This window comes from Humulus lupulus, chromosome 2 (genome assembly GCF_963169125.1).
Source record: "Humulus lupulus chromosome 2, drHumLupu1.1, whole genome shotgun sequence".
Taxonomy (NCBI): Eukaryota; Viridiplantae; Streptophyta; class Magnoliopsida; order Rosales; family Cannabaceae; genus Humulus; species Humulus lupulus.
Window position 1 is genome coordinate 289,125,106 of NC_084794.1, and position 25,942 is coordinate 289,151,047.

Genomic DNA, 25,942 nt, shown 5'->3' on the forward strand with positions numbered 1-25,942 from the left:
CACAGTGAGTAAATGTTGACATTGCGCAACATGGCTGCAGCCACACCATGAACACAAGGGTAACCCATTATTTGAAACTGACCATAAGAGCATGATTTGGTCATCAAATTCACCTCACCATCACCTTCTGGGTCTACCACATGAAATTCAAACTGTCCAAGAGGATGGACTTTCAAGTACCTTGCATCATCCGCAATGCCTGAGACATCTTTCTCATATATTGTTGCTAATTTGGATGTGCACTTCTCTACCTCCTCACGACGCGCGGAAAACCATGACTGAATTGTGAAACGAATGAATTCCACAAAAGTAGTGACTGGGAAGGTTCGTGCGTCTCTGGTTTTGTTGTTGAAACTTTCAGCGTAGTTGCTTGTCATTACATTGTATCGATTCCCAGGAAAGTATGCACGAGTCCACTTATCAAAGCCAATACCCTCGAGATATTGAGCTATGGCAGGATCCATTTGCTTTATATTATTGAAGAACCTGTGAAATTTTGACTTCCGAAATGCATATGCCGCATTATACATCTCCTTGTGACAGTGATCGGTCTTGTACTTAGCGATTACATTCATACTTATGTGATGGTAGCATGCGTCGTGGTAGGCATCAGGGAAGACCAACTCAAGAGCATGAATAATGCTAGCATGCCTGTCTGAAACAAAAGACAGATTATCAACAACTCCAATGGCTTCCTTCAATTTCATCATGAAATACTTCCAAGAAGCATGATTCTCACTGTCAACAATCGCGAATGCAATTGGATAAATGTGGTTATTCGCATCCAATGCGACAGCACACAACATGTGGCCACCGTACCTTGACTTCAAGAAAGTGCCGTCCACACATATAACAGGACGACATGATGTAAATCCCCTTCTACAAACTCCGAGTGAGAAGAAACAGTAAAGAAAGCGACCGTCATCTGTGACAAAATCAGTAATCGTACCTGGATTCTTTTGCTGCAGCATGTACAGGTAAGAAGGTAACTTGGTGTACGATTCTTCAGGTGTCCCCCTGACATAACCGAGTGCCTTCTCTCTGCATCTCCAAGCCTTCATATAACTCATATCGATCCCAAAATTATTCTTCATATCCTCCTTTATGCTGTTTGGTGGATAGTTAGTGCCATCAGTAGCATATTTGTTCTTGATAAGGTGCCCAATGACAGAAGGTGCTGCTTGACGGTGGTCTTTTTGTCGCAATTCTAGTGAGCAAGTATGTACACTATTATAAACAGTGATCTCAAACATCTCCGATCGCGCTACTTTTTTCCCTCTTATTCTCCAACCACAATCAGGATCCTTGCAGGTGATATACAACACATCAGTACTAGACTTCTTTACCATAAACTCAAAATTATTCTTCATTGCAAAGAGAGCCGCTTTGGTTTTCAATTCCATCTTGTTCTAAAATGTCTTCCCAAGATGTAATTCCCCCAATGCTACACCAGATGAGGGTGATTCAGAACGACTACAAGCTATGATATCTTCTTTTGTAAACATGGGAGCACTCCATTTTCTGTGATCTTCTGTTGAATTTATTGAAATGTTCCCTGTATAGTTATATTCTGTTCCACCAGGACGACTAGAGTTGGTGCCATGTGTTCGACGTCCTTGACTTGGTGGGTTCGTCCGTGCAATATGACGTATTGGTTGTTCTTGTACTTCTTCTACTTGCAAATGTTAAGCTAATAGATCATCATGCACTGAATTGTCTCCTAAGTCCTCATTGTGTTCAGCTACCGGATCATCATTCGCATAGGGGTTGTACTCATACTGATTGCCCCTCAGGTCAGTAATAGGAAATCCTAAAGTACTGGCTGCTCCCTCAGGTCCGGGAGTGGAATATGGGTCTGCAATGACAATCTTTTTAACAGGAGTGACACACAAGGCCAACCTTTCTTTAGATGTTACTCCTAAGAATGCACGGACACCAAGATCACTTTCAACATGAACTGGTGTAAACGGTTGGTCGCCACAAGTGTAAGGAACCTCCAATTTCAACTCATAAATATGTTTATCAACTTTAAGTTCCTTGTGCAATATGTCAAGAAGTTGCAAGTACGTTACAGTATCCTCCATCGGTATCACCATGCATTGAGGGTCCTTGAAAATCCACTTGTTCCCTTGTAATTCCCAAACACCATTGTAGGATACAAAAACGTAGACAATAGAGCCTGTGTTGGAAAAAAAAACATTAAAATTGTCAGGAAAACTGTCATTTTTTCAGAAATACATTAAAAAAGAACTTTATCGAGCTAACATCGAGCTTTATCGAGTTAGCATCGAGCTCTTATCGAACACTATCGAGCTACAATTTCTCAAAACCGAACATAAACCCTTCATCGAACCCTATCGAGCTCATATCGAGAAACCTAAACCTATCGAGCTCAAATATTGTAGGGTCCCATCGAACCCTTATCGAACCATTATCGAGTTTCCATCGAGCACAATCGAGTACTACTACCCAACCCTATCGAGCTATAATCGAGCTCACATCGAGCTCTTACAAGACCTTCTTCTACATACCATCGAGCTCATATCGAACTGTTATCGAGCTGATATCGAGCAAAAAAGTTGCAGAAAACTCAGAAAAACACAGATCGCGGAATCTCTCAAAAAATCCCGAAAAATACACCAATATAGGCTCAAATCTGTTCAAAATGGCCAAAAAAATGTAAACAAATAATACCCAATACATAAAATATAAAATCTTATTACCCATAGTTTTTCTCCTCAAAAAACTCTCAAAATAGATGTTGTCTTTGATATTAACGACTTCACATAGACAATGGAGATGGCTAACAATGATTTTGACAAGAAAATTATACAAAATTGTAGGTTTTGTGTATGATTTCGTGAGAATGAGAGAGAGAGAGGGAGGAGAGTGGAAGAGAAGGTTTTGTGATTTTTTGATATAATGGGAGGGGTATTTTGGGTATGGGAGGAAAGTTTAGCATTAATTTGAAAATATTATTAATGTTGGAATTTTTTGGTAATATTAAGTATTATTAGAGATAAAAAGTGAAATTTCCCTATTAACATATCCATAGAAACCTATGGACACATTTTCTCTTTCTTTTTTTCTTAATAAATTTATGAGTAATATACGCTACATATATAATCCACATTAATTATACATTCAAAATTTTAACATAAATGATAATAATATTTATTTTTTATAATTTTAATTCTTTTATTTTCTTTTTGTTTTGTATTATTATTATAAAATATTTACAATAAATTAATATATAATTAAATGACATAAAAAAATCCAAATAATATTATGAAATGCAAAATACTATGATAAATTAGCATTAATTAGAAAACACTAAACTTAAAATATATTTTTATAAATAAATTAATGGAAGAAAATTAAAAAAAAAACTATTTTTTGGAGTATTATTTTGTATAATATTTGATATAATAGGTTGAATATGAAAAATCAAGTAAATAAATTGAGTTAAAGATGATCTAAAATCTTTCTTTTATTAAACAAAAAATAAACACGTAAACTTAAAAGAAAAGGCCAACAATTCAAACCATTCCCAACAGAGAATCTAACACTACAAGAAAGTGGCCTACTGTTGTTAGTACAATTTAATATCGGGTCTCATTTATTTGATTTTAATAAATATTATGAGATATCATTAACCAATCATGAGATGTCACCTCATATAGTGTTGGATACCTTAAAGTGTCAAATAGCAACACTCTTCCCAATATATCTTACTGTTACATATAATTAATTCATCATCTAAGTAGATGGGATTAAATTTTGTCTAATAGCCTTAAAAAAGAGCAACAAATCATGATGAGAAGGAAGGTTTTGTTTAACAACAGGGACTTGTTTGAAGTGTTTAACCCATTGATGAAGATGAGGGAATTGTTGGGGCTCAAACAACTTCACACCTACAATCTCTTCAATTACATCATACCACTCAACAATCATACCTCCAAAAGCTATGTCCAAAATTCCAATCTCTTCTCCACCAAAGAACTTGTTATCATCATTGTCTCCTTTAATCTTTTCACTACATAACTCTTCAATTCTTCTCAGCATTTCAACACTCTCTTTCTTTGCTTTCTCTTGTTCTTCTCCCAAGCTTCGAAATACCATCCATATTGATGGGCCCTATAAACAACGCAATATAAAAAATAATTTTTTTGATATATATATATATATAACATGAAAAGCGAATATAATAAGATATTATTCTAATCATTCATCAATGATCATATATATTTTTATCAATATAGAACTGTGTGATCCTAAATATTTAAGATCGTACCATATTTATAAGTATATTCTATTAGAGTCACTATTGTAAAATACATATTAGCTTTTTTACATAATAATATAATAAGTTTTTTTAAAATTAAAATACGAAATTATTACTTCTCTGTAAAACTCTTCTAAATTAAAATAGTTATTTTCATGTATTATCCAAACATACTTGAAAGTTACTCTGAGATCCAAAATCTCTTTTAAAAAGTCATGTCAAACAGAACTATAATTTCTTGGGAAGAAAACACATATCATATTACTACGTATAAAAACTTGATGCATACATATGGCTACTCGTGTTGTATAAATACTAAAAATAAATGTAAAAAAGAGATAATAAAATAAAACTATATTTTTTTCACAAAAACCATAAACAAAAATGTTTTTTTTTTTTGTCTATGTAAAGTTGTCTACAATTAATTGATTGGCAAAAGAAGATTTATGTACCTTAAGTTCAGCAAACTGAACCCAAAAGCGAGCTAAGGCTCTGTCGTAAGGGTCTTTAGGGAGCAAGGTAGGGGTGTGAGGCCATGTGTCTTCAATGTACTCGATGATCACCATGGATTCACAGATAGGTTTTCCGCCATGAACGAGCACTGGGATCTTCTTGTGAACTGGGTTGTACTGTAAGAGCAACTCACTCTTGTTGGGAAGGTCTTCTGTTATGAACTCAAAGGGTATGCCTTTGAGATTGAGTGCCCATAAAACCCTAGCACTGAAGGGACTCGCCCAGTGTCCATGTAACTTCACCACCTCATCATCACCCATGGTATAATAATCTTTCAGAACTGGCCTATAATTATATCAACTCAAATTTATGTAACTAATCAGAACAGATTATATTATATATATATATATATATATATATCCATTTCTTTTGGTCACTCACTCGGTTCTTTCCAGCTTCGTATTTATATTAAAAAACTAAAGTTTCCCCTAAAAAATATCTACATATTTCTATATATTTATGAGAGTTTGAATTCAAAGGTTTTTAATGTTAATTTATTTGGAAAAAAATCATTATTTTATTAGGTAAATTTCTTAGTGTATGCTTAGCAGTGTGCCATATATCATTTATATAACAAATGAGTAATAATATGTACACACAAATATTACACACAGTGATGTGTAACTATTTTTTAAAATAGTGAGTCCCAATTTTAATAAATGTGATTGGCTAAATTAAACTACCACATCATTGTGTGTATATTTTAAGTACAAATATCATTACTCATAACAAATTTAATAAGCATCCTAAATATATGTTATTTTGTAAAATTTTGACATTAGTGCTTATTTTTTAAACTCTCCTCTCTCTCTTTCTCGCGTTCAAAGTATCTATTTACCATGGCAGCCCTTCCCCACAACCATCACCACTTCTCTATGGCCACAAACTCTTCTCTCTCACACACACATAAATCGTCTTTATTTCTCTAATCCGAAAATAAAGAGTAAAACAAACTCATAATTAAGCATCCATTAAAACACTCCTAATTAATTTTTATGTTCTAAAAAAAATCCTAATGTCCCATAACCTAAAGAGGGGAAATATATGCATCAAAACTAATTTAGAACAAAATTACCCCTCACATCTCAATAATGTCGTCAAAAATATATTTTTTAAATTTTGTATTAATTTAAAATATATTTTTAATTATTTATTTAATTTAAAATATTCTTTTAAAATAAAGTATAAAATAGACAAATTATGAAATGACGTATCACTGCTCAGTCAACTTAACAACTCTAACAGATGATTTAAAAATTATTTTAGATATTTATCTTTTAACATTTTTTATACATTTATTTTTGCAAAGCGATCAAACATTATATTTATGTCGGTCAAACATTATATTTGTGCCGTAAATATCCTAAAATAAAATAATAACTTTTTTTTTGGTTGTTGTAAAAACAATATAGTGTGGTACCTACCAAGGGAGCCCCCAATATAAATTTTTAATAAACGGCACCGTTTCACTGATATAAATAAATAAATAAATCCGTGGCCACAAGTCACCGCAACAAAGTGCAATCCCCATGATGCAAGCAACATGCAAAAGCAAGCAGTTACTGTAGAACCGCCATATTGCCACGTGGAAAAGCCAAGTGAAACGTGGCACGTATCTATTGGTGATTGGAACAGACTCCTACTCACGCAAAGCAGGAAAATGCCACGTGCCCAAGCTTCACCAGCTGTGTTGTCACTTGTCACTCCCAATTTTGCCTTTTTTCGCAATCTACGTCTCTCTCTCTCTAAACCCAGCCAAAAGAAACCTATCTCTCTCTCCTCAATGGCGCGAACCGGAGGGCGAGAATCGCAGGGAAAGAAGAGGAAGCGAGAGAGAGAGAACCAGAAGAAGCACGAAGAAGAAGTTGTTCAAAGGAAGGATCCATTGGAGGTTTTTGGTACGGACATAATGTCGACGGTACTCAGTTATCTCGACGCACACAGCTTGGCACCCTCTCTTCTCGTCTCTCGTGCCTGGAACGGCGTCGCTTCCTCCGATCGCCTCTGGGCCTCGAAGGTTCTCTCTCTCCTCAACTTATCTTTTCTTTCTTTTTTTTTAACTTCGAAATTTTTGTTTTATGATCAAAATTAGGTTGGAGTTTCAATTTTCATGGAATATTTATTAGTCTCTGAACTTAAGTTGATTTTTGTATTTTTTTTTTTTTTTAATTTTCTTATTTTTCATTTTTGGCATATGGTTGTATATGCAGTATATTTCAGTTTGACTTCAAATTATGCTAGAGGTACTATTGTATTGTCTTTGTCATTTTAAATTTTAATTTTTTGCAATTATGTAATCCAATTTTTTTTATATATATTTGCAATTAATTATTTTTTTAATTTTTCTGAGTGACATTTCTGAAAAAAAAAATTGAAGATTTTAATTTATATTAGCACAAGACTTAATTATTCGAAAAATAAAATTTTAATTACTAAAATTAGAACTAAATGAAAATAAATAATACAATTTAGGACTAATAGATCCATATAACTAGCTTATTAAGATAAGAAAACTAGAGTATGTATAGACCCCATATTTAAGAATATATTTTCCATTTTGAAAAATATTTAGATATGTTTTTGATATATTTTTGGACAAACTTTTGAGCATGATTTTGGAATTTCTGTGTTTGTACTCATTGTTGTTACTTTATTATGGGTATACTTTTAATATTTTTGAATTATAATGGATTTGTTATGATTAATTATTTATGTTCAATTTTTTTGATTAATTTAAAAAAAAAATGATGAATAGTCAATTCGGATGCTATCTCTATGAACTTCTATGAAGCGAATATACTAAGCATCGGTCCTATTTTTAAAATAAGAATATTGTTTTGTGGTTTGTAATTTCAATATCTACTCTCACATATTTTATTTTAAAATATATAAAATAAAATATGTAGTATTCGATAATGATTGAATTTTTTATATATAATTATTTAAGTTTAATCTCTAATAATATAGATGTTCAACCTCCAAAAAAATATATATATATACACGAGATACAAACAACAACGTTGGTAAATTTGTTTAATTTTATTTATAGAATTTATTAATTATTTTTATTAAATTTATATTATTATCATATAAATTTTAAAAAAATAAATAATATTATATATTAAAAAAATAAATCAAAATATAATTTTTTTAAATATAATAATCTATGATAAATTTTTTAATAAAAATAAAGATTATGTATTATATATTATTATAATGATATTTTATAATATATAAATTTATATTAATATAAGTATTAAATATCTTGTATTAATAATATTTTATAATATTTGAATTCATATTCTCTTAATTAGTAAAAAATTAAGATTATATAATGTTTATAACATTTAAATTTATATTAATATAATTATTATATATGTAGTTTTATATTAAATATTATAATAATGATATTTGAATTTATATTAATATAGTTAATAAATATCTATTTTTAGTTAGTTAGTTTTAAAATAACATTCTGTTAAATATTTAGAATATTCCATTAAAGTTAATAAAATAAACCGTTAAAACCAAGAATTTACGTTCTCTACATATTTTTTTATATGCTAGATACAATCAACGTGCAATATGCACGTGCACGTTTGTTTAGTTTTATTTATAAAATTTATTAATTATTTTTATTAAATTTATATTAATATCATATAAATTTTGAAATAAATATCATATTTTAATTAAATAATTTATTTATTTTTATTTAAGTTTATGTTTGTTCTAGTTTTTCAACTTAGGAGTGACAACAAGAGATTATATATTATATATTTAATGTAATATTAAATATTATACTTAGATTTTAAATTTAAGTTTTTTGCTAAATTAAAAAAAAACAATTTGTTACTAATTTACAGTAGATTATATTATATGTTTAATATGATATTATTCTAGTTTAAGTTTAATTAAATTTTATTTAAGTTATAAAACGTATGATTTTATTATTTTTAAATAATTATCATTATAAAATATCTCAAAAATATCATATTTTAATTTGTTTAACTATTTATTATTTTAAAATAATTATCATGGTAAAATATCTTATTTTAAGTTGTTTAATTATTTTTAAATAATTATGATTGTAAAATATCTCAAAAATATCATATTTAAATTTTTTTTAATTATTTATTTTATTTTATTTTATTTAAGTTTAAGTGTTTACAAACTACAGTTAAATATAAAAATATTCAGTTAAATATAGGAATATTCCGTTAAAATTAATGTTAAAAAAAATAAAAAACCGTTAAAACCAAGAATTTCCATTATCTACACACTTATTATATAGAAGAGATAAGAGACATTGATTTTTTTTTATTAAAGTATGCTAAGGTTTATCAAGATAAATATTAACATCCCATAAAATAAGCACATATGTATGTTTATTTATTTTTTCATGAAAACATTACATTCAATTAGATTCTAATTGGATATGTAACGTTTGCTAATGATTAACTTGGATGTTTAGTACAGAGAGAGGATATATACTTTCTTTCATGGGAGTCTTCACAGGCTTTCAATACTTTCTTTCATGGGGGTCTTCATGTGAGGTACTTTGATGTTCCTTGCCAATAACAATGGCAATCAGGTCTTTTTTTTTTTAATACATCAGAATTCAATGTGCTATTAAAAGGTTAGGGAAAACTTAAGAAAAAATCATATTTAAAAATTGAGGAATTGAGGAGTAGTAAGGAAATTTTCTTTCTTACTCTTTTTTTTTTTTGCACTCTTATATGTGAATTTTTTGCACTCTTTTATGTGAATTGACATATGATATTGTTTAAATATTTTCTATTTTTAAAATTTTATAAATAACCAATAAATATGTTAAATAATAGAATGGGATAGTGCAAATGACAGTGAGAAAGTGAGTTTTCTTAGCCTCTTCTTAAAACTTTATTGTGCATAATATCCCATGGCTCTTCCCATTATCTCTTTCTCACCTTCTCTCACTTATTCTCAATCCAAGGAGATGATTTGGCTTCCTGGAATTGCAAAAAGAGAAGGGGTTTTACATTTTAATAGTAAAAAAAGACAGTGTTGGAAAATTGCAAAGGAAAAAACTAAACACTCATTATGATTAGAAAAATCACATTTGAATTGTCTAGAGTATAACTTCAATTATTGATTTCTAAACAACCCTCTTATTCATGTCTAAGCTGTTTTTTTTTCTTTGGAATATTTTCATGCAAGTTATCTTGTTCAATGCCTAGCAAGTTTTGTTTTTGTTCCCTCCCTTAAATGATTAAAGCTAATCATCACTGTCATTGTAGATCAAAGTGTGAAGATACTGACTAAATTGAAAGTTCATTGTGTTTTTTAGTGCGAGGAATTGTGGCTTCACAAAGCGCACATACCTTGCTTGTCTCAAACCCCGGGACTAACGAAGTTGGCCGCTTACTCCTTATCTTTCATGGATGGCAAGCGAGTAACTCTTCTTTCCTCCCTCCATTTTAGATACAAGAACTCTAGTAGCAGTAGTAGTAGTTGCACTTGCACACAATCACTACCAACTATGAGAAAACTGTTACTCCTGATCGAGAGAAAACTGTGACTCAGTAGTTAGTAAAGTTGTTAACACCAAAACAAATTCAATTCAGTTGGTGCAGCTGACATTTGAAATGCCATTTTGGGATGTTTTTGTTTTTTCCAAGTGTTAACAATGTTGGTAACTATGAGAACATTCAGAGTTTTGAGTTTCTTTTGTTTGGGATTGAATAGATCAGTTTTTCAAGTACACACCCAAATCATCTACTCAACTCATGAACTTGCTGATGGGATTAATTTTTTTATTGGCAGGCACGCATTACGAAGTATGATCTGTGCGACCATGTTTGGGAGGTGCATTTCAACAAGGTATATGCAACCTTTGTCAATAGTATGAAAATGATTTAACTTGTACTTAGCCTAGTTTCTTCATTGTTAATTGATAGTAGTTTATCTCAATATGAAATCATTTATCTTGTTTCCTTCCACTCAGGCAGCTCCAGAATACTGGCGTAATCTCGATCCTTACTGGAAGGGTGGTGGGCCTCTCCTCCGCCGGTACTTCCATCTCGATGGGAGCCAAACAGCAGATCCCGGTGACCCAACATGGGGCGGCCACGAAAGCTGCTATTGTACTGTTACAAGTTACCTTGGGGAGGAACAGATCAGGGATCACTATGTAAGAATAAACAGATGGCCAAGAATGAATGTATATAGAAAGCAGGACTGGAGCTGGAAGATGTCCAACCACCTCTATTGCTACTCAAGCATTCCTGACCCTCATAAACAAGGTGGAACTGGACCACCATTTTCAGTTGTGTAAGTATACGTTTTGCTCCAAGTATGCTTAGGCATATCTGCCATCACTAAAAGGATTTGCTGATAAATCAAATGCATCACTATTAGAACTTAGTGTTTTTTTTTTCTTTTTTCTTTTTTCTTTTTGTAAAAGCTGGGATGTTAACCAACCTTTTGTCATTTTTGCTAAGGTTCAATGAGGGCTCCCCTCTTTGATGGTGGTTTTTTTTATCACATTTCTTGGTAGGAAATGCGATCCAATCCTGTCTTTCTATTAAGAACATGCCATGTGTCGTATAATCTAATCCAAAGACCGTTTTACAATCAGAATTTCTAATCTGTCTTGAGATTTAAAATTGTACCATTGTTAAACTAGAGTTATTTGCATGTGGGGTCTATTAGAAATGCAACAAAAGATATGATCAAACTCTCATCACTACTTACTACAAATACATACATATTTGCGTTTCTTCAATAAACCGTTGTGGATTTTGGGTGGTGAATCAAACATTTACCTTCAGTGATAAATCCAAAAATACTCGTTAACAAGGAACTTGAAATAAGATAAGCTCTGTTTTACTTTTGAAAACATGTAAAAGGGTATGTTGCTGCACTTTTATTTCTAAAGAACAGAGCCACAGACATGGCAACACTGAAACATGCCTGAAGGGAAATAGAAACTCCTTTATCAAACATCATTGACAAAAACAACTGCAATCAATACGAGTCATCACCAGACTTCGGGACGGAGCTCGCCTGTTGCTGGGGGCATCCATCTCCCGGAGTTGTAAACATTCTCACCAACTTTCCAGCCCGGAACATCCTTCATCACGTCGGCCTCGTATTCAAGATACTTCTTCCACTCATGGACAAATCTAATGAATATTTAAAGGAACACTTATCAGTACGTTTAATCACAATGCTCAGTGTAGTAAGAAGACAATTACTAGAAGAAGAAAAAACTAATAATAACTCGTTCACCTTTCATCTTCCTCAGCTTGCAGCACTGGCAGTATGGCTGAGCGAGCAGCATACTTTTCTTCTTTAAGCGCCCTGCAGAACATCATAAAAGACCCTTTTTGAACCTTTTCTACAAATACATTGTCTCAGTCATAGAAGAATAAGCATACCATTTATGTCCAAAACAAGAGCCATATATTATTGGTTATCACTGTTATACTGATAATCATATTCGTTACTAGGCTATAGCTATAGCCATGTTATGTTCCAAAAACTGTACGACTACGGCATGACCATTGTTCCAAATCGAGTGATCACAGATTTAAGAAATGGCCAAATGCTATCTGTACCAAATACACATATTGACTTATCAATGTTTTGGTTACTAGTCCTCATGTTGAACCCTAACTAAAGATACGAGTAAAAAAATTGTCATTAGTTTCTTTCTTCAAATAGGAAATATTTATGCACACGCATTGATTGATTCTTGTTGAATAAAAGATATTTATAAATTAGAGATCCAAGAGTGTAACAGCAAATGTTATCTTTGGCTACAACAATTGCCCTGAAACAAATTCTTAAATTTGACATGGCCTCTAAAGAACATTTGAATTTTTTAAGGAATTTTTCAAAATATATTGACTAATGCAAATTAGTTCATTGAGGCTTAAATTTGGGAAGGGAAAACAACAAGCAAAATTCTTCCCATTCTAATAGCTCTTAACAAATTTTTGGATGAGAAAAAAGCAAAGGATTATAATGCCAAAAAATAAAGGTGGAGACCAGCAAACAAAATTGGTTAAAAAAAATGTTAGGGACTAACAATGCAATATACCTAGACCTAGTAAGCAACTTCAAACATCACCGAAGCAAACCATATATCTAAACACTCAGCCTACTCATAGGGGCTAGCAACCAATGCATTTGATTTGAGCTAGGAAGGCTCAAAATCATATAGCTAATCATGCTTCTTTCTCATGATTTCTGGTAGGTTTGGCGCCCAATGCTTGATTGTTTTCTACTGCCTTCTTTTGACAAGTTTATGCACGTATAACCTTCCTAGAGAGTTAAGATGAAGCTTTGACTTCATATAAAGATTTCTAAAACCTTCCAAGGAGTCTAGACATGAACAGATATTTGAGGGAAAGATGATAAACAACGACAAAAATATATGCCACTTGGGTACATAGAGCAAAATAAATCAATAAATACTAACTAGATATTGCTGTGATATTTTTAGCAAATGAACTCCGAAGTCCGAACACATATCACAACATAGTAATTTCAGCATAGCAGAGTTCTCAAATTCCGTGGTTTCCCTATTCAACAAAACCCTTCATAATGCATTCTAACTTGTTTTATTTCCATAATATGCTCAATGGTTGAATTCCCATCTTAAAATAAATAATAAAGAGACAACTAGACAAATGAAACTCACTTGTATTTCATATTACAACTCTTCTTCAACTTCAAGATCTTTTTTGTTGATTGATAAAGGTATTTCCAAGAACTTTCTTCAATAAGAGATGATCATTTCAGTTACAATCATACATGTCTCCCTCCATCAATGATTACAAGTACCCAAACTTGTTCCACGAGCATTCTCCCAACATTCTAAGCGTCAAAATGACTCAAACTCTCCAAAAAAATTCCTTTCCAAAGCCGAATTCTTTCCTAGGCCTACTGCTCGTAATGTATTCACTATATTTCTAGTTTATGGTTATGATTCCAAGTTCTCTTACAATCATCCTGGATGTCACTTGTTACTACAACTCATCCACATTCGCAATTTGACTCTCATAACCAACCTAACAAATTACATATAACTCGAAAGAAAAAATCAATCTTTATCAACATTTTTAAAAACAATCCAGTTCCAATGATTTCTGAAAAGAAAACAATGGAAAAGATCAAACATTTACAAGGGTTTCAACTCGAAGCAAAATTTAACCCTAAATAAACTCCGCATTCCCATAGCTCCTTTCAAAATCCTAATCACCACTAATAAACTAACAAAACCCTAACGCAGAACAAATCAAACACAAGACCCACTAATCCTCAATACTCAATTCCATACACAACCCAAAACCCATATAAAAGGAAGGAGAAAAAAAACCGTAAAGAGATGAAATTTAAGAGCAAGAGACTGACCTTCGGATCTTGTTTCCCTGGCCAACCTGGTACATACCCCAAGAGAATGCTCCAAAGGTAGTGAGGAAAAGGGCGATGGCGCTGGGACCCTTGTTGGGGATCCGGCGAGCGTATCGGACCGGGGCGAACCCACCCGGAGGAGGCCCGTCTTGGAGGACCGGCATGTCCTTGACGCTGGCCATGCCGGGCTTGTTCCGAATCATAGCCTCAGTCATCTTCAACCTTTTTTTCTTTCTCTGTCGCTGTCTTTCGAATCGGAGACTCAAACTTTAACGGAGGTTTGAGGAGGAGGAGGAGCTAAGCGTGAGCTTGATCAACAGAGAGGCTATGCGGTAGTAGCGGTGGGGCTGGTGGTACTGGAATATACAACAATTTCTTGCTCAATTAGATTATGACACGTGGACATGTAAGATGATTCGTTTTAGGGTTTAGGTCACCTCCATGTAATATTAGTCAAAGCTATTTAATATTTTACACAATTATATGGGTAGCGATAATACTAAAAATAAAAATTATACTTTAATATTCATTTTTTTTCGGTAATACTTAAATCTAAAATTTTAGTGCAACTATTAGTACGCATATGAATTTTGGGATGATTTTAGACTAAATTATTAAAATTTTTTAAATACTATAAAAATCATTTTAAATTTTAAAAAATCTAAAAGATTATTAAAAAATAATTAATAATATGCATATTACTAAAATATGCAAATTTGAAACAACCCAAATTAAAATTGAAAGTCAAAATCAATCCAAAATTCATATTATTAATTAGTTTTTAATAATCTCTTAGATTTTTTAAAAATTAAAATGATTTTATTAATATTTAAAGAATTTAGGGGTTTTGGCGGCGGTAATACACAAATCATTTAAAAGTTATACTTTAATACCTAAATTTATGAGTATAAAAATGTGTCACGCGGATACTTAACAAACAGTTAAGAGTGAGTACTAACAGTTGTACCAAAATTATAGATTTAGGTAGTATTACTGCCAAAAAAAAAGATTTGGGCACTACTACAAAAACATCTTTTTAGGACACATTTTTAGGACACTCACATAAATGCGAGTCCTAAAAGAATTTGTTTTAGGACTCGTGGAGCGAGTCTTAAAAACTATGTGTGTCTTAAAAGTTTGAGTTTTTTTTTTAAACAAACATCTCCTGGACTTTTTAGGACTCGCTCTTAAAAACTTATGTGTATCATAAAATTTTGAATTTAAAAAAACAGGAGTTTTTTAGGACTCGCGTATTCTTTTAGGACTCGCATTGCGAGTCCTAAAAACATTTTTCGCAAGTCCTAAAAACTTATGTATATCATAAAATTTTGAATTTTGAAAAATTTCGAATTCCCTCCAATTTTTTTTAACAAAAGTTTTATTATTATATATTAAAAAAAAACCAAAAAAATCACACACCCCACATTTTCACTCTCTCTCCTCGGTTCCCTCTCTCTCGAAGTGCCACCACCGAACGCCGCCGTCCCACCTCCGGCCACCGCCACGCGCCAGTCCAATGGAAGCGCCGTCCCCCGAAACCCCCGACCCCCGGAGATGGCGACCTCACGCGCGGCCTAAGGCCCTCAACGGAGCACTTGAAGTTCGGTCGTTCATGGGTTTCTCCCAAACTTTCTGAGCATATTCCGGCCACCTCAAGCCACCACGAGCTAAACCACCACCACCACCATACTCCTTGCTTCTTGGGCTTTAAAACCCAATAGTTTGTTTTTCGAACCACCACCTTTTAATGGTGGCGCCACCACCGTCGCTGGAGCCCCGTCGCCGGATTCAAAACCCACAAATTAATTTTTTAAAAATAAAAAATAAAACTTTTCAGGACTCGCAATGCGAGTCCTAAAAAGTCTTTTTTGTAGTAGTGGGGTATTAAAGTGTAACTTATAAAAAATTTTGGGTATTATAACCACCAAATTGGTCCTCAAAAGTGGCACCTGGACGACCTGCATAGCTATTGGGAAAGTATGGGATAGGTTATATGAGTGAGCATTTAACCCGAAAAACTCAAGTAACCCGAAAGATACGAGTGTTGGGATTTGTGCCCTTAAAGCATATTTCTGTATGAACGATTGTTGTTATTTAAATAAAATTATACTTTGCACTCGTATTTATATTTAATTATATATGTAATTTATCGTGAAGATCCAATATTATTGATGTAGTCTTGAATTAAGTATATGTATAATGATATATATACAAGAGGATTTAATTCAAGATAATAATATAAAAATTGTTCATAATCACTAAATAAAGTGAAAGCTTTATTTAATAAAGATTATGAGTACGGTCTATCTTCTATTTAAGATGGAGCAGTTTATCCAGACTGTTAAGTGTGGTGACACAAAGAGGTAGAGGTATCGATGAACATTTTGTTGGGGTTTTATGCCCTAATTAAAACTCAAATTCTTTGTAATCTCATTTTATTATCAATAAATGAATAAAAATCATTTTTTGACTTGGTCAATCACTTTGCTCACATATTTTATTTTCATGATTATTTGTTTAATATAAACTTCTATTAAATCTCGAGCATATAGCTAATCATATTTATAGTGTCGTATTCACAGTGGAATATAAATATGATTATATGTTCAAAAATAAGTTAGTCCTAAGATTAGTCAGTGCACAAAATTTACACTGACTTGCCAATCTACAATGTGATCTACTTACACATCGCAGTGTTATGTTCTTTCCAGAACATTAGCAAAGTAGATAAGATCGGATGTACTTGTTACATCGAACTGGACAGATATTGACAGTAGATAGGATAAGTAAACATACCATTATTATCTATTCTAGTCATATCATATAGTTGATCATAGGTCAATTCAATCTCAATTATGAGTGATTAGTATTCTAACTAATTGTATTATTTGAGTTATTTGACTTGTTCGTTACCAGCTTACCCTACGGACTAGCCCATACTTACATCTTGGGAAGTCAATAGTATAATTGAGTGTGAGTATTAATCATAGATATGAATATCTATAGCTTCTAATGAAGAAGTGAAACGATGGTTTCCTTTTAGTTTGGTTCAAGGTGTTAAATGATAGAGATCTCGTTTCAGTAATTGATATTAGTTTACTGAAATATCATTTACAATGAACTAAGTGTTTTAATGATAAAATACAATGAGGGGTAAAACGATATTTTAGTCTCATCTTATTGTAGACCATCTATAGAGGATTGAGTGACAATTATGGTTGTAACAATGAATAATTAATAACGTATCTATATTGTTTATATAGCGTTTTATGAATTCAATAGTACAATTCCGAGTCTTTAGTGGAGTCACGGGAAATTAATAAGTTGGTAAATTTATTTGTTAGATTTATGATAACATATTGGAGGTTGATTTCATAGGCCCATGGTGTAACGCCCTAAACTCCAGGGACCGTTACGGTGTGCCTTCTAAATAGTGCTAAACTCGCTAATCGAGTCATTTGGCCAAAATCGTGAACTAAGTATGATTAGCGGTTTAGGGATTAAAAAATTTGGATAAGATATAACATTTCATTAGAACGTTTAATATTATATATTGGGATCCCAAAATTATAATTTCAGAGTCTACTATGAGAAAATATTTACAACAGGCCGATCTAAGCGGCAAAACAGGGTTCAACCCTAGTTTCTCTTTAAACCTCGGCTATGGTGGACGAGCAGCTGCATATGTACACATCATCACCTAAGCTCTCCAACTCAAGGATGGTCCAGCTTTCTTTTGCCTTTACCTCCGGTTCGAGCAAGAATTAGAACAAGAACGACCCTTGAGAACGATCGATCCTTAATCCTTTAGCGGTCACCTTAATCTCAGGAACACATCTTATTCAATGGTAGAACACAACCCTAACTTGGCAAAGCTTGGTTCCTCAAAAAGGGGTTGAAAATCCAAAGGTAAATGAAGGAGGAAAAAGGTACGGGAGAAGCTTTGAGCTTATGCTCTATTTTTCTACTTCTTTCTACAGCCGTAATAGCTTATATCAATCTTTAAGGGTGAAAAGACCTAAATGCCCTTAGGTATAAAATAAAACCTTAACAGCCACCAAGGGCAAAACCGACCTTTCGCACCTATTTCGTTAATCATAATTAACACCCTCAAATTCACGCTATTCACAATATTCTCCAACACTAATAAAATTATGTCTCATTACCCTTTAATTCTTGTTAATGCTCTAATCATTAAAATCACCCCGAGCCCCGAACTTAATCCCGTTATGACCAGACCGAACACTTGCATTTCATGATCGTCTCATGCCGAAAGGCTCGAACAAATCCACATATAATGCGGTACCATTCATAACTCACCCACATGCACGAAAATACACAATCACGCCCTCAACGGGCCAAATTACCAAAATGCCCTTATAGTTATAAATACACCCATATGCAACATTTATCATCATATAATAATATAATTCACATAAACATGCATATGATCACTAAATAACATCATAAATCAATTATGGCCCTCTCGGCCTCCTAATCCTTATTAGGAAAATTCGAGGCATTACAAATATCCCCTCCTTATAGAAATTTCATCATCGAAATTTACCTAAACAACCCGAGTAAAAATTCCGCACAATTGACTCCAGTTTCTCAGGTGTAATGACCCACTAATCTAGACTCTTGGACCATTATCGAACTATACATACAAATTCTTACTAAAACATACATTTGCGAAAATACCATAATTTATTATAAACTTGTAGAAACAAAGGTTACTTTAAAAATAAGTAGGATATGGGTACCCATTGTCTTTAAAACAAAAATAACTTAAAAACTAAAAAGAGTTACATAGAAAATGCGGAAAATACATTTAAAACCATAAAAACATAAATAAGACTACATCCTCGAATCGAATAACGCTCGGTCCCTTGACTCCATTCACCATCGATACACATCCCCTAAGCGTCACGAATCTTTCCACCTCTAAAGCTTATTTCCTGCACATAAACAGAAAGGAATGAGCCTAATGCCCAGCAAGGAAAAATCTAACACATAGTCATAAACATAAACATAATTTCATAATAACGTAAAGACATATCATAACACATAATTCACTTATTATAATGGCCATTATTCTTGGGGTCCCATAGACTAAACAAGCATATGCCCATGGAGTTAGTGGGGTCCTACTAGCTAAGTAGGTCATATGCCCATAACCCATTTGGGGTCTTGTTAGCCATATGGGTCATATGCCCAAGCCTACAAACATACATACATATCATAACACATTTAATAACATAAAACATATAGATAACATAAGCACATAACATATTAATTCTAGCCTATTTTCCTTACCAAAGTTACCGGGATTATGTGGACTGAGTTGGGACTTTTTGGAACACTCCTAAAACCATAAGAAAGAGTGAGTCTAAAGAAAGGAGATGAAATGAAAGAGATGGAAAGACTAAACCATAAAAACATACTTACCGACTTATAAGCTTAAGAACTTGGATTCCCTAACCAAAATAAGAATGAGGTTAGGGGACTGAGTAGAAGGTTTTGAGAAAGGAAATAACATGAAATAGAGTTTCGGGTTTACCTCAAAGATTTGCAAGATCAATCTAACCTCCACCGAAATACTATAGAACTCACTTCCCAAAGTGTTTGATAAGCTTTTAAGCTTATAGTTTTTCCCCAAACCAAGTGTTTACACTCTCACACTCACTTAACACTAGCAGCTTCTGAACTTAGAGCAAATGGTGAATAATGGCTGGGTACTAGGTCCTATTTATAGAGTTTGGGAATGAAAGTATCTTGATTTTACTTGAATAAAAATAATGGCTTTTTAGGTGAAAATCATTTGAATAATCGTTCAGCAGAGGCTGAAGACTCGTTCAAAAGATGCTGGACTGTTGAAGGAGTTTGAATGGCTGAAAGGAAAAGAATTCAAAAGTGTTTGAAAACATGCTGGTGGAGGCGATATATCGCCCCCTATAGGCGATATATCGCCTGGGCCAGTATGCCCGAGGCGACCGTGCATCGTTTCGTGTTTTCCGTATCTACGTGTTGCGATATATCGCCCCCTATAGCTGCGATATATCGGCACACGCTGAATATTTAAACACGAAATTACACATTTTTAGCTAAGTATGAATGGAGTAAACAGCCTTGACTAAGCCCTCAACGTACTCAAAGCTGCTGACTGACCCTATAACATTCAAACTTTACTCCTTATTAGATTTAATCCCCAAAAATACTTAATCCTTAATCACCATTCATAACATGTGTTTAAAATCCTATTGGTTGATGTCTAAACCTTATAATATAATAATTATAATCCTTAATATCAGTCACTTTAATCAAACCTTAGGTTATACTTAATATTCTTAAACTATAGATTAATCTTGGAAAATCTATAAGTACTACTATGAGTGTCCAAATAATTCCCGGTCTGAACCAAAAATCCATAGTAACAAAGATAATGCTATAAATATTATCATACTATTATCTATCTTAGCTAAGTAAGGTTCTTGGACTCTACATCAGGTCACTTCCTCGACCTCACTGTTTCTATAGCATTACCTTAACTCAAGGTACCCTCTGATCAACAGAACCTTATTACTTCTATTACAGTCTGAACTGACTATTCCTTACCGGAATACTTAACCTCAACCTTCAGATTCTTATGACTTAACTCATAAGTTCCTTTAACCTATGTCCAATGCATGGAAATACATAATACGTTGTATACAACTGACAGTGCCAATGAAAAGGGCTGATCCAAAATCAACCTGAGCAGACCTATCCAGGATTCAACTACTGAGATAATCTAGGGCTTAGCTCGCCCTTAACTCCTCACCCCTTTCTAATTAGAAAGATACATTCTCCTACTTGGAATTTCACATTCCTGCTTTTCAATTCAGTAAAGCAATCTCATTAGCCCCCTGAACCACCTCAGGATCCAGATATACATTAACTCATTCATCTTATAAGAGGTTCCTCCAATAATAATTGGATAACCCTCTCACTCTGATTTACCACCAGTCGGAGAGTAATAAACTGTACTAAATTCCATCTATATAGTCATCGCCTTCTTAACCCTTCCAAAACCTGGAAGTCGCAATAGAGTCTTCATCTGATAAGATAGACGTTGAATCTCATGAAGGCGCTCTATCCCTCTCACAAAGAGATTTGAATACTGATCAGCTGTATCATTTACTTATCCTTACTGATAAAATGAACTCACTTGGACTACTAGTCCACAATGACTCAATGCCAACTCACGCTGATCCACTAGCCTAGAAATCCCACGGCGAAACTCATCGCGATGCTCTCTTATTCCCATTATGAAATACTCAAAGGCTGCAATGGCCTTGCTGATTTCTGATACTCTATCTTGACCTGCTAATTGGTTAAGAACTTTACACGCATCCCATTACATCCCTCTTCATCTCAGGCCACCACTATAAAGCTTTCATATCTTGTTACCTTTCCACGATGCCTGAATGAGGAGAATGGAAGAATAACACAAGATTCATCCAGAATCTCCCATTTTAATCTCAGTGTCCATCAGATTCAATTCCAATCCTTATGCCTCAATAAATCTATACCTGCAGCTGCACAATTCTTAGCTAATCCAGCTAAGAAATTCTCCTCAATCTGTCCTATCTGTGGTTCACTTAACCATCTTTCCTTTTAACCTTCCCTAGAATAATAATCTCAAACATAAATCTGGCCACTTGGCCCACCAGAAACTTTACCCTAGTTATGGTCAAATCTTTTAATTAACACGTTGCATAGGCAACCACTTTCCTCTGTTACTGAGATGTCATAACAACCTCCAAACTAATTCTAATCTATAAGAAGATTCATAATAAACTCCCAAGGCACCTGAAATATCTTTACCACCCAAGGACACTCCTGCCCCTAAGGTGTTTCTTGACCTTGGCAAATCTCCGCAGAGAAAACACCATAATACCATCATCCAAGACGATCACAAATTCCATTCAAATAAACCTTTGAATGCTCTATTCATCTGATTCACAATCACTTGGCACTAAACCAATTCTCAAGACATATTCAGCACTCGCAGTGCTCTTATCTGATACAAACACTATCTTTTATATAACTTTCTCTCTCTGATCTCTAATTGGTCCCAACCAGATCCAAGATCCACCTTAAAGAATTCTATTTTACTTACTAACTGAGCCTTTAATTCTTACAACACTGATGAGCTTCCCAAAATAGTGCTTGCATCTGATTCCATCCCTGGCACTAATCCGATCACTATTCTAGTCTCATTTTGTATAAAATAAACCTTGGCAAGTCCTGTGGACACATCCAGAAACTCACAGACTAATCCAATCTATCCTGATCTCGCTAGCATGATCTAAGTGGTATCCACCACACTAGCTAAGAGTTCTATGCATTTCCTTGCAACAAAACTTTAGCTCTCACTACAGATGTCATAAGCATACAGAACCATGCACTATGCCAACTACCACCAGGCTTCTCACTCTCAAGCCCAAGAGTTACTATCCCTTCCTTGCCATTAACATTGCCCCATAATTACTTAACCAGTCCATATCCTTGATTAAACCAAAGCCAGTCATAACTAGCTTCACCAAAATCACCGATAAGTCTTTTTTTAACCCAATTCATATTTTAAGTTACCAATACAATATTACCTTCCCATCACAACATAACCATGTGATCTATATATATCATCTTTATGCCCTTCTCTATATACATGATGGACCCAAAACGGGTATGTTTAAAAATTTATATATCGCAAGCGCACGAATCGTCCATAAAGAATAGTGATCGTGTAAGCAAGGATGTCGAACCCAAGGGAGTTGTCTAAAATCGAAAATGAAACTATTTTAAATCAAAAATAATAAATTCTAACCTAGCTCCAAAGATTGATGAGTTTTAATATTATGAACATAAAATAAAAGATTGAAAAATAAAGCTATTTAAGAGAATAAAAATAAAGCAATAATGAGTAGAAAATAAGTGTTAAAAGAAAAGATTATTAAGATACTAGAATCCACAAAATGTAAGTTTAATAATATTTATTAGTATATTGATTCCCAAGTTTTAGTTATAGTTAAAATATTTTAAACTATCATTTTCCAAAAAGATTTATAATTTTAAGCACAAATTTCTTATAAAAAGATAGGATTTTTCTTCACTTTTCAAAATTATAATTTCAAAGCATTTAGTGTAAATCAATCTAATGAAATAACAAATAAATCAATGAACATTATTTATAAGGCAAAACATAATATTTTTGTTCTAAGCATGGATGTGTACAATTTAATGACACATCTTACACAAAGAATATTATGTTTATGCACTAATGAAGAACAAAGTGTAAATATGTTCTAACAATCTAAAATACAAGATATTTAAGATGAAAGAAATATATGTAGAAGAAAAATCCATAAACTTTGTTGTATTACAATGGAAATCAACATACAACATAAATATTACCTAGTTACAAGTTGCTTCATCATGATCTTAATAATCTTATGAAAAAGATTAGAAGCACATAACTTGAGTAGAAATTACAAAATAAAAGACATACATACTTGCAAAATGCTCTTGAAAAACCCAAATGGAAGAGAGAATGGTAGAGAGAAAATGGGAGAAAAAGATGGTAACCAAAACATTAAGCACACCAAAAATGGTCTTGAAAGTCCATATTTATAGCCAAAGTGAGTTTATTAAAATAATCAATTTAAATTAATTAAATTGATTAGATTAATTAAATAAAATAAATATGGTATGTAGAGGTAAATTATAGGGTGTAATGATGATGTTGTGGTGAAAATGTGTAGGAAAAAGGGTAAAAAGTTGGCATTTTTGTCATAGGGGACAAAGGGACAAAATGCATTTTTGTTGGGCTCAATAAGGGAAATGGCAGCAATGTGGTGGTTGGGTGTTGGAGGGGGGGCCACGGGTTGGGCCTAGAGTGGGCCTCACGTGGTTGGGCTTTTGGAGAAACACCATTTTTCTTGTTACTTTCTTTCAAAATTACCATCTTTCCTTTGATTTTCTTGCTTTTCAAGGGCAATAATTTTCCTACACAATAAATTATAAACTAAATTAAAATTAAATATTTTCATTAATAAAATATATCATATAACTCCCATGAAAACATTAATTAAAATTTAATTTACATAACATTTAATTTCAATAAAATCATATTTTTAGCATTCAAACTAATAATACTAATTTTAAATAATTAAACTACAACATATTATAATAACATATCTATAAAAACATATAAAAATCTAGAAAACTACAATAAGACTAATAAATTAAAAATTACATAAAAACTTAATAAGTTAATTAAAAACTCATGAACTAAGCAACAATTAGCATGTAAAACATGGTAAAATAACTCTATTTTGTAGAGTTATCAATACATTAATAAAGAAACAACATGGCACCAAAGCCAAACAACATAACTCAAAACTCAGAACTAAAAAACTGACCTGCCACCCCTGAGGAACTAGTCTCAGTCTCTGATTTCAACTGCATCGAAATGAACACTCGAGCTGGGGCGAGCTACCCATCCCCTTTTGCTCATCCTTCCTTCGCATTGGGCAATTCCTCTTACGATGTCCAAACATATTACATGAGTACACATGCCCTTGCTCGACATTCTCCCAAATGACGCCTCTTGCACCGCGTGCATATTGGAAGAGTCTTCCAGCTTTTATTCTTACTTGTTCCAATAAGTGGAGGTACCACTATTTGAGCTTCGTGCACCCTGGCACTCTGCTGCCCAATCTGATATCCTGCGCTCTCAACAGCAAGGGCCTTCCCCACCACCTGAGCATAGGTAGAGACTTCATGCATTGGGGCAACTCTAATGCCCTGAACTATTTTGGGATTCAATCCCTGAATAAACATTTCCTTCCGAGCTACATCTGTGGGTACCATGTCAAAAACAAACTTCGCCAACCCATCAAATTTGGTAACATACTTGGTCACTGATGCAGTGCCCTGAACAAGATTTAGAAACTCATTCATCTTAACGGTCTTGGCTACATCACAATAATACTTCTCGTTAAACAGTTGCCTGAATTCTTTCCAGTTCATCACAGTTGTGTCTCGTGTCTGGGATACCACCTCCCACCATGTCCGGGCATCATCCCGCAGTACACATGTAGCACAGACCACCCTATCATGACCCATCAGTCCCATACTATCAAGAATGGAACTGATCATGCCCATCCATTGCTCAGCTCTGAATGGATCTAGGCCTCCCTCGAAGACTGGAGGGTAATACTTTTGGAATCTTCCACAGAGGAATTCCTGTCTATTCTCAACCCTAGGCTGAGCCAAAAGTGGTGCCACTCCTGGCACAACAAAGGAAGAAGTGCGTCCTAACAGATTCCGTTGTTGCTTAAGACACCTAATCTCAACCTCATGCCTTTGCAATCTTGATTGCAAATCTGTAATCATCTGCTGAAAACTCATAGAAGCAGATGAAGAACTGATAGCTTGGCTGTAACCCCCAGCCTCATTATAACCACCACCAGGCCTCATTATCTGCCTTGAATATAAACCTGCTGATTGAATCTGCAGTCAATAACTTGACCCATTAATCATGATGTGCATATTAAGAACTTTTCCCCACGGGATAAATCTTACCACACCACAATCACAAACCACTTGCAGTGCTAAGAACATACCCACGACATTCACATATCAATTATAATCCCTGCTCTTCCAACATTCATACCATGCCTCAAACTCCAGCATGAAAAT

The 25,942-nt window shown here is 33.5% G+C and overlaps 3 protein-coding genes across 7 annotated transcripts; 1 reads left to right on the forward strand and 2 right to left on the reverse strand.

The window, feature by feature from the left end:
- Window positions 1-3,759: 3,759 nt before the first annotated feature.
- LOC133815653 (probable glutathione S-transferase) lies at window positions 3,760-5,058 on the reverse strand. The gene is made up of 2 exons (XM_062248466.1): window positions 4,738-5,058; window positions 3,760-4,137 (listed from the first exon to the last, which is right to left on the reverse strand). Exons 1-2 carry the CDS (start codon window positions 5,056-5,058, stop codon window positions 3,760-3,762), a joined length of 699 nt encoding a protein of 232 aa, XP_062104450.1.
- A 1,198-nt stretch (window positions 5,059-6,256) lies between these two features.
- Window positions 6,257-11,320, forward strand: LOC133819724 (uncharacterized). 5 transcript variants are annotated; one of them, XM_062253039.1, is made up of 6 exons: window positions 6,257-6,815; window positions 7,009-7,041; window positions 9,270-9,351; window positions 10,125-10,229; window positions 10,601-10,657; window positions 10,782-11,320. In XM_062253039.1, exons 3-6 carry the CDS (start codon window positions 9,298-9,300, stop codon window positions 11,109-11,111), a joined length of 546 nt encoding a protein of 181 aa, XP_062109023.1. In that variant the 5' UTR covers window positions 6,257-6,815; window positions 7,009-7,041; window positions 9,270-9,297; the 3' UTR covers window positions 11,112-11,320. The 5 variants fall into 5 exon arrangements, with proteins under 5 accessions (XP_062109023.1, XP_062109022.1, XP_062109019.1 ...); XM_062253038.1 differs by having other exon boundaries at window positions 9,275-9,351; XM_062253037.1 differs by lacking the exon at window positions 7,009-7,041 and having other exon boundaries at window positions 6,259-6,815; window positions 9,275-9,351.
- Window positions 11,321-11,505: 185 nt separating this feature from the next.
- Window positions 11,506-14,557, reverse strand: LOC133819726 (NADH dehydrogenase [ubiquinone] 1 alpha subcomplex subunit 13-B). The gene is made up of 3 exons (XM_062253040.1): window positions 14,198-14,557; window positions 12,068-12,139; window positions 11,506-11,961 (listed from the first exon to the last, which is right to left on the reverse strand). Exons 1-3 carry the CDS (start codon window positions 14,410-14,412, stop codon window positions 11,817-11,819), a joined length of 432 nt encoding a protein of 143 aa, XP_062109024.1. The 5' UTR covers window positions 14,413-14,557; the 3' UTR covers window positions 11,506-11,816.
- Between the last annotated feature and the right edge of the window lie 11,385 nt (window positions 14,558-25,942).